Source organism: Cupressus sempervirens, chromosome 7, assembly GCF_028749045.1.
Source record: "Cupressus sempervirens isolate cs-2001-9-10 chromosome 7, ASM2874904v1, whole genome shotgun sequence".
NCBI classification, from domain to species: Eukaryota; Viridiplantae; Streptophyta; class Pinopsida; order Cupressales; family Cupressaceae; genus Cupressus; species Cupressus sempervirens.
In genome coordinates this window covers 228147331-228159930 of record NC_143124.1, presented here as the reverse complement: position 1 = coordinate 228159930, position 12600 = coordinate 228147331, and the positions used below count along the sequence as shown (strand labels likewise).

General features: G+C 34.2%; 1 protein-coding gene across 1 annotated transcript; it reads right to left on the bottom strand.

The window, feature by feature from the left end:
* Positions 1–10691: 10691 nt before the first annotated feature.
* LOC149546328 (UPF0481 protein At3g47200-like) lies at positions 10692–12360 on the bottom strand. The gene is given in 2 exon segments (XM_089793954.1): positions 10692–11994; positions 11996–12360. Coding segments are annotated over 2 exon segments (1668 nt in total).
* Between the last annotated feature and the right edge of the window lie 240 nt (positions 12361–12600).

Below are 12600 nucleotides of genomic sequence, written 5' to 3'. Positions count from 1 at the left end.
GCTCTACATACAAAGGTTTCAAAGTAAATCAAATGGATGTGATATCTACATTTCTGAATGGTATATTAGAGGAAGAAATTTACATTGAACAACTTTAAGGATATATTGATGCTCACAACAAGAACATGCTATGTAGATTACACAAAGGTTTATATGGTTTAAAAAGAGCATCTAGAACATGGTACGAGAGACTTCATAGTTATCTTGTGAAGATTGGTTTTGAGAGAACAAATGATAACAAAAATTTATACTTGAAGATTGGAGGTGGTAAATGTATTTTACTAGCTGAAATATTTGTTGATGATATCATAATTGAGGGAAAAAATGTACTTTGTAAGGCATTTTCTGATCAAATGAAGTAGGAACTTGAGATGTCCATGTTTTGAGAAATTAAATTCTTTGTTGGCTTGCAAGTGTATCAAATGCAATATGGTATTTACATCACTCAGTGTAAGTGTGTGAAGGAAATATTGAAAACCTTTTTATTATAAGATTTAGAACCTGTTAGCACACCTATGGTGATAGGACATAAAATTTCAATGAATGATGATTCTACTGATGTGAATCAAACTTTGTATAGGTATATGATTGGAAATTGCAATATCTAGTGCATAGTAGACATGACATTGCATTAATTTTTGGAATTGTGCAAGATTCTTTGAAAATCCTAAGGAGAATCATTTGATGGTTGTTAAAAGACTAATGAGATATCTAAAAGGAACACAAGACTTTGGTCTATTCTCCAAGAAAATTGAGAAATTTGAATTTAGAGCCTATATAGATGCTGATTGGGCTAAAAATATTGATGATAAAAGAAAAAACAAGAGGTGGCAATTTTTTCTTAGGAAGAGACTAGTTACATGGACTAGTAAGAAATAAAATTACATATCTCAATCTAGTACTAAACCTAAATATATTGTTGCTAGGGTAAATTGTATAAATATTGTATGGATCGAACAACTAGTTAAAGGAATGAAGAAGGAATGCACAAAACTTGTTATACTTTACTATGATAACATGAGTGAAATAAATATATCTATGAACCCTATGGTGCACACAAAGACAAAACATATAGCTATCAAGTATCATTAGTTGAGATACCTGGTTCAAGATAAAGAAGTAAAGATGGAATATGTGAACACCATAAAATAGATTACTGATATATTCACAAAAGTTTTACCTAAGGATGGTCATGAGTATGTAATAGGTAAAATCATGGTGATACCCCTATTCAAAGTTATTTAAGAAGCATGAGTTGTGACCTACATTAACTAAGATAAATTACATATGCTACAGATTGATGCAGTGGACTTTACTTTAGGAGCTACCTAAAGTAATCTAGAGTTGGAACAAAAGATTAGACAAAAGTTAGGTGACAAAGGGAGAACCTAAAATTGTTAAACATGTACATGTTGGGATGACAAGTCTTTGGCATTGTTGTCAAAGAGGGAGATAGTGAAGAATACCAAACAAAGAATGAAGGAGAAATACTTCAAGAGAGAAATTTGATATATCTAATTAGAGGGAGCTAGAGAGGCAAAGAGATAGATACTTGGATATTGGAAAGAGGGAGTGATAAAAAGAAGTTGGAAAGTTAGAAGGAGAAGCCCTACAAGATGATAGATGATAGGAGTCATAAGCAAGAGTTGATTTTTGTTGATCAAAATAGAGTTTTGTAGCCTATACAGAAGATTGAAGCTAATGATAGAGGGAGAGATTTCAATACAAGGAATTTTATTTAATTTGGTATTGTTGTTGGTATTGGTTTTCCATCAATGCCAAATAAGGAGATTGTTGAGAAAAGATTGATATAAGTATGAGAATGTATTTCAATCATTGTTTTGTCATTAATGTCAAACTCGCTACACAGTAGTAAGATAACAACTTAGTTTATTTGAGTACTATCATTTGTTTGATTGATGAAGAGTATTTGATCAAATGTGATAACAAGCGAACTTACAAGAAAGGTTGAGTTATGGTATCAAAAAGGAGTACAAAGATTATTGAAAGAGGGAGATTGTTGAATTAGAAAATGTGTTTCAACCATTATTTTTTAGTGATGTCAAACCTACTATTTTGCTGGTAAGACAAATGCATATAAGATTCAAGTAATATGACTTAATTGATTGATGAAGAGGATTTGATAAATAAGATGTAACAATAGAACCTAGAGGAAAGGTTGAGTTATGGTTATGTAATGAGGTACAAGGATCAGTTAAGACAATGATGAAATAATGTATTGATAATCTTGTTTAGATTACAAAAGCTTCTTACACTTAGAAACTTCAGAAGAATAAGTTACACAAAGACTATTTCCCAAGCTTGATCAAGTTTATAGAAGGTGCCAAGAAAATTTAGTGCAAGCCGAGTAGAAAATCTATTGGAGCCGAGTAACAGAAAATTCTAGTATATGCCAAGTAAAACAGTTGATGTTGAGTAGCGTAGTATGTGTCAAGAATTAGTAAACTTTAGTTGATGCTGAGTGAATTCACAGTTAATGTTGAGTATCAAAAGATTGATAATGCTAAGCTACTGCATTATTAGGAAGATCAAAGATTTTCCAAATTTGAGCTGACAAGTCTATTTTCTTGAAGTTTGTGAACTAGGTGGAAAATAAGGTTGATGGGCTGGTGGCACAAAATTTTAGGTAAACCATTTCTAGAAAAATTGAAATGGATTCTAGGAGAAATTTCTAGAAGAAAGATGGAATATGAGGTAGATACATTATATCCTACTTAATCCATCCAAACCATAAAATGGATGATGGAAAATGGTAAAGTACTTAATTTCCTATTTGTAGGAATGTCTAGTCATGAAGTAAGAGAGGAGAAGGTCAAATGATATAGAAAATAATAGAGAAAAGAAGGAAAATAGGAAGTCAAGGACTCTGCTTCATCAGGTGACCTAAAAGATGATTGCATTGGCATGCTAAGGAAGAAGGCTTAAGGAGATATATGCTTGAAGGGTGAACAAGCTATCAGAACTACAAAGTATGAAAACCAAACAAATTTGAGGACTTAACAGTGATCTATAATCTACAAGAGAAGTTGTAAGTTGTATCAGATCAAAGCTCTACTGTTAGTCTCTAACAATTGTATTAGTTTAGGGTAAATCCTTTGGATTGAGGTTGACCTAACAATCATTTGAAAATCCTTTAAAAAAATGGCATTCCAAGTGAATGGCCTAAAGTCCTCTAACAACGTTCATTTCTAATAAGGTGATTGAAATCCCTTAACTAGTCACATTTAAAAATGTGTGTTGCAACCTTTAATAGGGGTTGGCCTTTCATAGGGCATGATTTATAAGAGCGAGAAGGAGTAGCATGTTACTAGTGATTTTTCCCAAATTGGGTTTTTATGTTAAATCATTGTGTCAATTGTTTTGATGAATCTTTTATGTTTCATGTTCACATTTCTGCAAGTTGATTTAATAGTAACCTACAAGTTTTAATGATTTCTTGGATGCACCTTGTGAAGATTGGATTTGAAAGAACTAATGATAACAACAATCTATACATGAATATAGAAAAAGATAAAGCTATTATGTTATCTAAATTTTTTGTTGATAATATAATATTTGGAGGACAAGATGCTATATGTAAGGCTTTTGCAAGTCAGATGAAACATGAATTTGAAATGTCAATGTTTGGAGAGATCAAATTATTTGTGGGATTGTAAGTATAACAACTGAAGTATGGTATATTTATCACTCAGTCAAAGTACGTCAAAGAAATATTGAAAACTTTCAGACTGGAAGATTCAAAACTAGTAATTACACCTATGATAATAGGACATAAACTATCAAAGAATAATGATTTTGCTAAAGTTAATCAAACACTATATAGGTCTATGATTGGCAAGCTGCACTATGTTGTACATAACAGACTTGATATTGCATTATCTATAGGGATAGTTGCAAGATTCTTTGCAAATCCCAGGAAGAATCATTTAATGGCTATGAAAAGAACAATGAGATACTTGAAAGGAACATAAGAGTTTGGCCTATACTACAAGAAGAATGTGAAGTTTGACTTGAGAGCCTACACTAATGCTGACTTGGCTAGCAACATAGATGAGAAAAAGAGCACCAGTGAAGGAGCACTTTTCATAGGCAAGACAATAGTTACATGGACTAGTAAGAAATAACATTGTACTTCACAGTCTACTACTGAAGCTGAAAATGTTGTTGTTGCTATAAATTGCAAAAATATTATATAGATCAAGTAGCTACTCAAAGGAATGAGGGAAGAAATAACAGAACAAGTAATACTTTATTGTGATAACACAAGTGCTATCAGTATATCAAACAATCTAGTGATGCACACTAAGATAAAGAATAGTGCAATCAAGTATCATTACTTGATAGAGCTAGTTCAAGATAAATAGGTGAAGATGGAGTATGTTAAGACAAAGGAACTAATTGTTGATATCTTCACAAAACCATTACCTAAGGATGGACATGAATATCTAAGATGTAAATTAGGGGTGATACTCCTATCAAAGGCTATCTAAGTAACATGAGGACTATCCTACATCAAAAAAACTAATTTCCAAATGTCACAAATTGATATAGAGGATCTTACTTTAGGTGTTGCCTAAAGTAATCAAAATGTTGAAACTCCAAAAATAGTCACAGGCAAGGTGATAGAATGAGAAACTGGAGATACTACAAAATTCTATATCTAGTGTTAAGATGAATAGATGATATGTCTTTGGCATTATTGTCAAAGAGTGAGAAAGAGTAGTAAACTAATCATTATCAAAGCAAGTTACAAGAGATATTCCACTGATCAAAAGATGGAAAAAAGTATATCAGAGGAAGATATCAAGAGATTGCTATCTAAGAGGGAGTTAATTGCTAATATTGTTGAAGAGGGAGAACTCTTAATCCATCCAGCAAGAGGGAGTTACAAGAAGAAAATTAGAGGGAGTCATAAGAAAGAATTTTGTAACCTAATTAGAAAATGGAAGTCGTTGATAGAAAAAGAAATTCTGATACAAGTTTTTATTTTTTCTATTGTCTTACTATTTCAACTTAGTCAGTTTGGTCAAACAAAGTGTTTTACCACTCAAGTGACTTGGTTGATTAGTTTGGTTTGCCATCAATGCCAAAGAGAGAGATTGTTGAGATCTAATTGAAAAGATCATTGCTGAAAGAGATTATTGAAAGAGGCAGATTGTTGAAGCAAAAAATGTGTTTCAACCATCATTTTGTCACTGATGTCAAACCTACTATTTTGCTGGTAAGACAATTGCTTATAAAATTCAAGTACTATCACTTAGTTGATTGATGAAGAGGATTTGATCAATAAGATGTAACAATAGCACCTAGAGGAAAGGTTAAGTTATGGTTATGTAATGAAGTACAAGGAATAGTTAAGACAATGATGAAATCATGTATTGATAATCTACTTGAGGTTACAAAAGTTGGTCACGCTTAGAAACTTTAGAAGAAAAAGTTATAAAAAGATGATCTGCCAAGCTTGATCGAGTTGATAGAAGGTGCCAAGTAAAGTAGTGCAAGCCGAGCAGAAAATTTGTTGGAGTCGAGTAAAAGAAAATTCTAGTGTATGTCGAGTAAAAAATTTGATGCTAAGTAACACAATATGTGCCAAGAATTAGTAAACTTTAGTTGATACCAAGTGAATTCACATTTGATGCCAAGAAATGTAGTATGTGTCGAGCATCAAAAGATTGATAATGTTGAGCTACTACATTATTAGAAAGATCAAAGATTCACCAAATTTGAGCCAATGAGTCTATTTTGTTGAAGTCTATGAACTAGGTGGAAGATAAGGTTGATGAGTTGGTGCCACAGAATTTGAAGTAAACCATTTCCAGATGAATTCAAATGGATTCTAAGGGAATTTTCCAGAAGAAAGATAGAATATGAGTTAGATACATTGTATCCTACCTAATCCATCCAAACCCTAGAATGGATGACGGAAAATGGCAAAGTATCTTAATTTTCTATTTATAGGAATGTTTGGCCATGAAGTAAGAGAGCAAAAGGTTAGAAGATAAAGAAAATAACAGAGAAAAGAAGGAAGACAAGAAGTTAAGGACTCTACTTCATCAAGTGACCTAAAAGGTGACTACATTGGTGTGCTAAGCAAGAAGGCTTAAGGAGATATATGCTTGAAGGGTGAACAAGCTGTTAGAACTAAAAAGTGTGAAAGCTACGCAAAATTGAGTACTGAACAATGATCTTTAATCTGCAAGAGAAGCTATAAGTTGTATTAGATCAAAGATCTACTGTTACTCTCTAATAATTATATCAGTTTAGGGTAAATCCTTTGTATTAAAGTTGACTTAACAATGATTTGAAAATCCTTTAATTGAGTGGCATTCCAAGTGAATGTCCTAAAGTCCTCTAACAAGACTCACTTCTAACAAGGTGATTGAAATTCCTTAATTGGGTCACATTTAACAGTGTGTGTTATAAACTTTAACAAGGTTGGCCTTTCAGAAGGCATTACTCAAAAGAGTGAAAAGGAGTAGCATGTTACTAGTGGTTTTTCCCAAATTGGGTTTCCATGTTAAATCATTATGTCAAGTTTGTTGATCAATCTTTTATGTTTCATGTTTACATTGCTGCAAGTTGATTTAATAGTAACCTGTAAGTTTTAGTGATTGCTTGGATGCATGCACAGATATGAATGTTTTATTGGTTTAGTAAGCTAAGAGGAAAGCTTTATTTGTACACCTGGACCTTGAATAATTTATTCACCCCCTTCTTAGTTATTCTAAAAGAATTCTAACAAGTGCATAGTAGTTTTGGTGATTTAGAATTTAGGGATTATGATTAACAAGGGGTTTGGTATTAGGTTTTATATCTTGGAGATTTTGTGTGTGTGTGTGTGTGTGTGAGAGAGAGAGAGAGAGAGAGAGAGAGAGAGAGAGAGAGAGAGAGAGAGAGAGAGAGAGAGAGAATACATATATATTTCTTCCTTCTACCTTCATGTGTCTCTCTATTCCCCTCACTTCTGTTCATCATCCATTGTTATGTACGCAATCCTTTCTATATGCAAGAAATCCATTTTCATCTATTACACACAAGTGATCCACATTTTCAAGCATATAAGTCATCATTTACAAGTAAGCTTTTAGGGTGCATTCAAGAAGTTCAATTCAAGCAAGAAATAATTCATTGAAGACCCTCATTTTATATCATTATTCATTTATTTTCTTTCTAAGATATATCTTATTTCTTCATTAGGGGAGTTGTCTGTCAAAGAATGATATCTTCATCAACCATGCATGAGCAATCAAATATTCAACCCTTCAAGAAATCAAGAGCATAATTGTATCCATCTATGATTTGGCAATGGTAGATCTATTGTATTTGTGGAGACATCCTATAGAAAGAGATCCTTTGAGTATACATCTTGGGAAAGGACTTTGATTCAACATTGGCACCCCATGTGTCTACCATGTGTATTGCTAATCTAACATGGGCCCTTTTGAAGATTATGCTTATTGGTTCCTCTTTCACCTTCTGTATTATTCATTTAAAATTAAGGGTTTAGTATATACATCAAAACATCCAAAATTCTCATTTCTTATGTTACATAGATAGATTATCATATTTTAAGTATATATAGCTATTATATCATATTATTTGCATACATAGATATATTATTATAGTTTTGTTATATTATAATACAAAATAAATAGATTAAACTATAAAATAAATAATTTAATATTATGATATACATAATTAATATACTATAATATTAATATAATGGTTATACATGTAGTGGTGTAGAAGCACCTAGGCTATCTCCTAGTGATAGTTTCACATTTTGTTTTTCGGCTTTTCAAACTTAGTCAAGTTAGTTGGTTGTGTTTGGACCTTAGAAGGTCATGTGTGTTTTCTCCTAGATCGATTTGACTAGGCTCAATCCATTCTAGTTGTTTTTGAGTTGTTTTTTCTTACCTTGTGTTTTGGTTGTTAGTAAGATTAGGGGTATGGGTCTTATACCCTAGAAGTCTGAGGAAGGTATGGTTTTGAACTTATTTTGTCCTCTATGATTTTGTTACATCCTTTTTCATAGTTTGGAGTTCATACATTATCATTTGGCACAAAGATGGGAAAGATGTCAAAAAGATGTAAATTGTTGCAAATGTTGTCATTTATGCAAAATTGGTCAAAATAATGTGTGTTGATGCTATAAAGGCTAAAAAATGCCTAGAAATCATAAATGGATCATAATGGATCCATTTGGAAGTTTCCAAGTGATGGATGTCAAAATTGCTAGAAGACGCAAAAAAGTTATCAGCAACTTTGACAAGTTGCTTGACAAAATGTTACATTTTTGGGTGAATGAGGTTGGTAGTTAGGATAAATGTCTAAAAGTTCTCAAGGAACCTATAAACTCATGAAGGAAACCCATTCCAAGGGTTGGATTTTGTAATGAGTGAATTTTAAAACTGAAAACTAATATAATATTGTTACATAATTGACAATTTAGGGGTTTTTTATTGCACAAACACTTTAATGGATTAGTAGAATTCTATTTTTATTTTATCTTTATATTTATTTGATTTATAGTACTTTTTGTTATATATTTCAATTTATTAGGAGTTCTTTTGTATATAGTTTGAAAATCATTTGCAATTAAACAATCTATTGTTTTGTTATGGCAATCTTTGTGAAAAATGGCTCCCCCATGAATCCTCACCATGGAATCATCATGGCCTTGAGGGACATGCAAGTGAAGTCTTTGTACAATGTATATACAAAAGGAGAGGCTTGAACAAACTATTTTTCCATATTTCAAGTGATGCCCTAGGCAAGCTTTCAATGCATGGCTAGGCAATCACAGTGCTAACAAGTGGAATTTGGTGGATTGAATATGCTAGATAGTTCAATCTAAAAGTTATAGAAGAGAAGGGATGTATGAAGATGGTATGTGTGTGAGGAGAAGTTTCTAAGACAATTTTTTCTATGCATTCAATTAGACCCTAGCAAGTGTTGATTGGAAATGCTTGAAACACTTATTTTTAGGCATAAAAGTAGCAAGGGGTGTATGGACAAGTTGAGTACTTGAGACCTAAAATATCTTGTAGTATTCCAAAAAGGGGATCCATATCTGAGATTGGTTTGCCACCTTGTTAAGACAAATTTGGAGCTGTAGCCCAAAAACTAACTTTGGAGCCCTGATTCAACTAGGCCTAATTAGGATAGTTTTGCTATGTTTGAATGAATCGATAAGGAGAGCTATGGATTTTGAAGCCAAAAATTTGGCAGAAGTCCTAAACCCCTCAAATTGAATCCCTCACTCCTGGTTGAAAGTCCATTTTTGGTAAAGTTGTGAGTTTGGGGAACAAATTGGAATGTCCATAGGATGGATGCAAGTTATAAAATCATTGGTTTAACTGGATAGTGAAGTGTGGAGGGTAGGATAGATATCCTCTTGAGGTTAGGGTGACAAAGGGGAACCCTAGTAGGCTAGGACAAAGCCTAGGTAAGTTCTTAGTGAAGAAAAGGGCTTGTAGCATCCAATTTACATCATGTAGATTAGATCATTTATTATATTAGATTAACCCTAACCAATATTTGAACCATAATAATAATCCCTAATTGTAATTCCATCCCTAACCCTATTCTCAACCTTAGAATCATTATGAAAACCATAAACCTAAACATATATATTAGCGAGAGTGAACTTAAGACCTCCTATATGGAGGTCACCTAAATTCACCATGTGACCACATGTGGGCTCTTAGGAAAATCCTTATTTTGAGGTTAAGTGCGCTTGAAAAAAAATATTATATTATGTGCTGCAGTTGTAATCATTCCAATACAACTTCCTTTTGTTCATTCTTCTAGGTCTGCGCTTTAAAAAATGTCTGTTTCTATGATAAAGTTGTGAATTAGAGCATATGAGGGAAACGCTTGAGATACATTGACAAAGTTGTGAATTAGAGCATATGAGGGAAACGCTTCAGGATTCATTAATAGTATAAATTGCCCAGTTGTTTAATAACAGCCTTATAAGTGACGTGTGCATTACGTCTAATACCTTGTCTCGATCAGATAGCGGTTGATTCATTTCTGTTTGAGAAAATAGGCTCAAAGGGAATTAAAGATTTGCATTAGGTTGCAGCAGGCACTGTAAAATTAAAATAAGCGAACTGCTTCAAGATCCCACATTTTCTCCCGGAACACATAACAAACGAATCCCTGTGTTTTCCTTCAGCTGGCTCCCACAAATATTTCACCATACTACTGGAATCAATTTCCCGAGAAAAAAGAAAAGGTTCTACGAAACGCTTTACCTTACATATTTTGCCATCTAATAAGCCCTAATTTGCTAAACAATTTCGTATTCTTCTGCAGTGGGTTATACCGTTATTGAAGGATTAAAGCTTTTTGCACAAGTAGTAGTTTATGTTCAAACAAATTATATAAAAGAAAGATGAAGATTCAGCTCAAATAATTTATATTTGGTAGTAATTATTAAAGATCCCTATATAGACAAACTGTAATAACTTTTAATTATTAAGTTGCAGACCGAGAAACAAATTGAAAAAATATAGTAGCTTTCACCTAGTGAGCCACCGATCTAAGCGGCTAGGAGGCGAGCTTAACAATAACGAATGAAAAACATGGACTACATTTATTCGGAAACTACACAATTAAAGAAAGTGAACAGCAGAAAGGGAAAGGAGTAAGAACGATGAACTTCAAGAAGACTTTGGGTTGCAAGTGATAAACAAACAAAGCATTTGCGCCATTGTCATCCAAAGTAGCAGCACGGCAGCAATAGAACCACAAATCAGCCATGGCTTCGAAAAGTAAGCACTTCTGAACTCACTCCACAGGATCTTGTACTTTCTTCTCGTGTACTTATGCAACCCTCTTCGCACATCATGTATTACTTTGCACCACTGATAAGGTATCATTCCTGAACATAGAGAGTTGAAGAGGTCTGCCACTCGCTGATTGCTTCCCAGAAAGTTGTTAATCACCTGTGCCTTCCTTAACAAAGCAACATCCTCCTCGTTGTCAATCAACTCATCCATAAGTAGTATATATTGTGTCATTGGTCTTGGATAGTACCTGCCTCTTGTGTTCACTTCCATTGCAATTAAATTGCTCAATACTGAATATAACTGTTGTGTTACCATCATTTCTGGTAAATAGAGCGTCGCTGTTTTCTCATCAAACCTTATCCATCTAATGGCTGAACCTTTGTCTTGAACTCTGTGAATGCTCACGCCTGCCCGTGTGAGTTCAGAAGCTGTGGGCAGCTTCACCAAGTCTAGCTGAATTATTTCGTTCGGGCTTGTATTCCAGGAGAGAAAGCCCAAACAATGTTTACACCAACGTCCACAAATGGTCTTCACTGAATCAGTTCCACTTCTAAACCAGATCTGCACACGATTGCGAGATGAAAAGAATGTCGGCTTAGTATTTCCAGTGCTTGTATTTGATGAAGGAAAGCAAGGACACAGCTTACGCCAACGTCCACAAACGGCCAGTTTCATCGAATCAAAGCCTTTCCTTACGTAGATCTGCATGCTATTGCGCAAAGGCGGCAATCGAAATGCTTCATCTTTTCTGTAGCTGTTAACATTACTGCCAACCAAACCAAAGTGGAGCATTTCGAGGACATGAGAATAAGTTTTATCATAATGTGGAGGCATGTACCACGTAAATATTCTGTGTCTGGTCAGGCACCCGAGGACCATGTCCGCTAATTCATCCAACTTTTGACCGGCGACTTCTGGGGAACCCGTCTTGATTTGAAGGATGTCCTTCAAAATCCAGAGAGGAATCTGATTTTCAAATAAGAGCAAATCACTCATTAATCCTTCCCTTATGGGACTTTGTAATTCGACATCAAAAACTGGATCATATCTCCATGTGAATTCTTTCTCTTCTCTTTCATAAATTCTTGTAGCAGACGCACCACCTCTTAGATAATTGAGAAGAAATTCATAAATAAAGCATGCATCCCTGGTGACTATCCACGCTAATTCTATAGAACTGCAGGAAATACGTTCACCAGTAGAACTTCCTAATCTTCTTGTCCTTCGGCAGCAGTTTGCCTTCAACAAATGACTTGATAGAAGCCTGCGGGTGATATTTCATGATCCTGACATGCATCCTTCGAACAGCCTCATTTTTAGATTTCTCCATGCCTTTCAGCTCCTCCTTCCCATGATGGAAAGGTCCGATGGCAACAAAACGTGGAGTATACAAACGATCGGAGTCTGGCAGTGACCTAGACATTCGAAAGATGAGAGCGTCGCCTACATCGGGTATGTCCTCTTCTTTCATTGTCACCCCATGCCCGACTTCAATTATACAGCTGCTCAAATCGATCGCTTGTATTTCTTGGCATGCCATTCAGATATATTTACCAACTCCCTTCGATCCTTAATTTGAGAATGGGATAGTAGCAAGTATGCTTAACAAGAAGGCTGCCCGCAAATGCACTTACTAGTCATCAACTTCAAAGCTCAAGAAATCTTCCAACCTTATGCAGAACCTACACCAGGAATCCTTCTGTGCCTTTGGCGAGAAAAGTGGTATCTGAAGGGCTGCATTCAGAAATGCAATAATCTATCATCCAATTATATTCCTTAT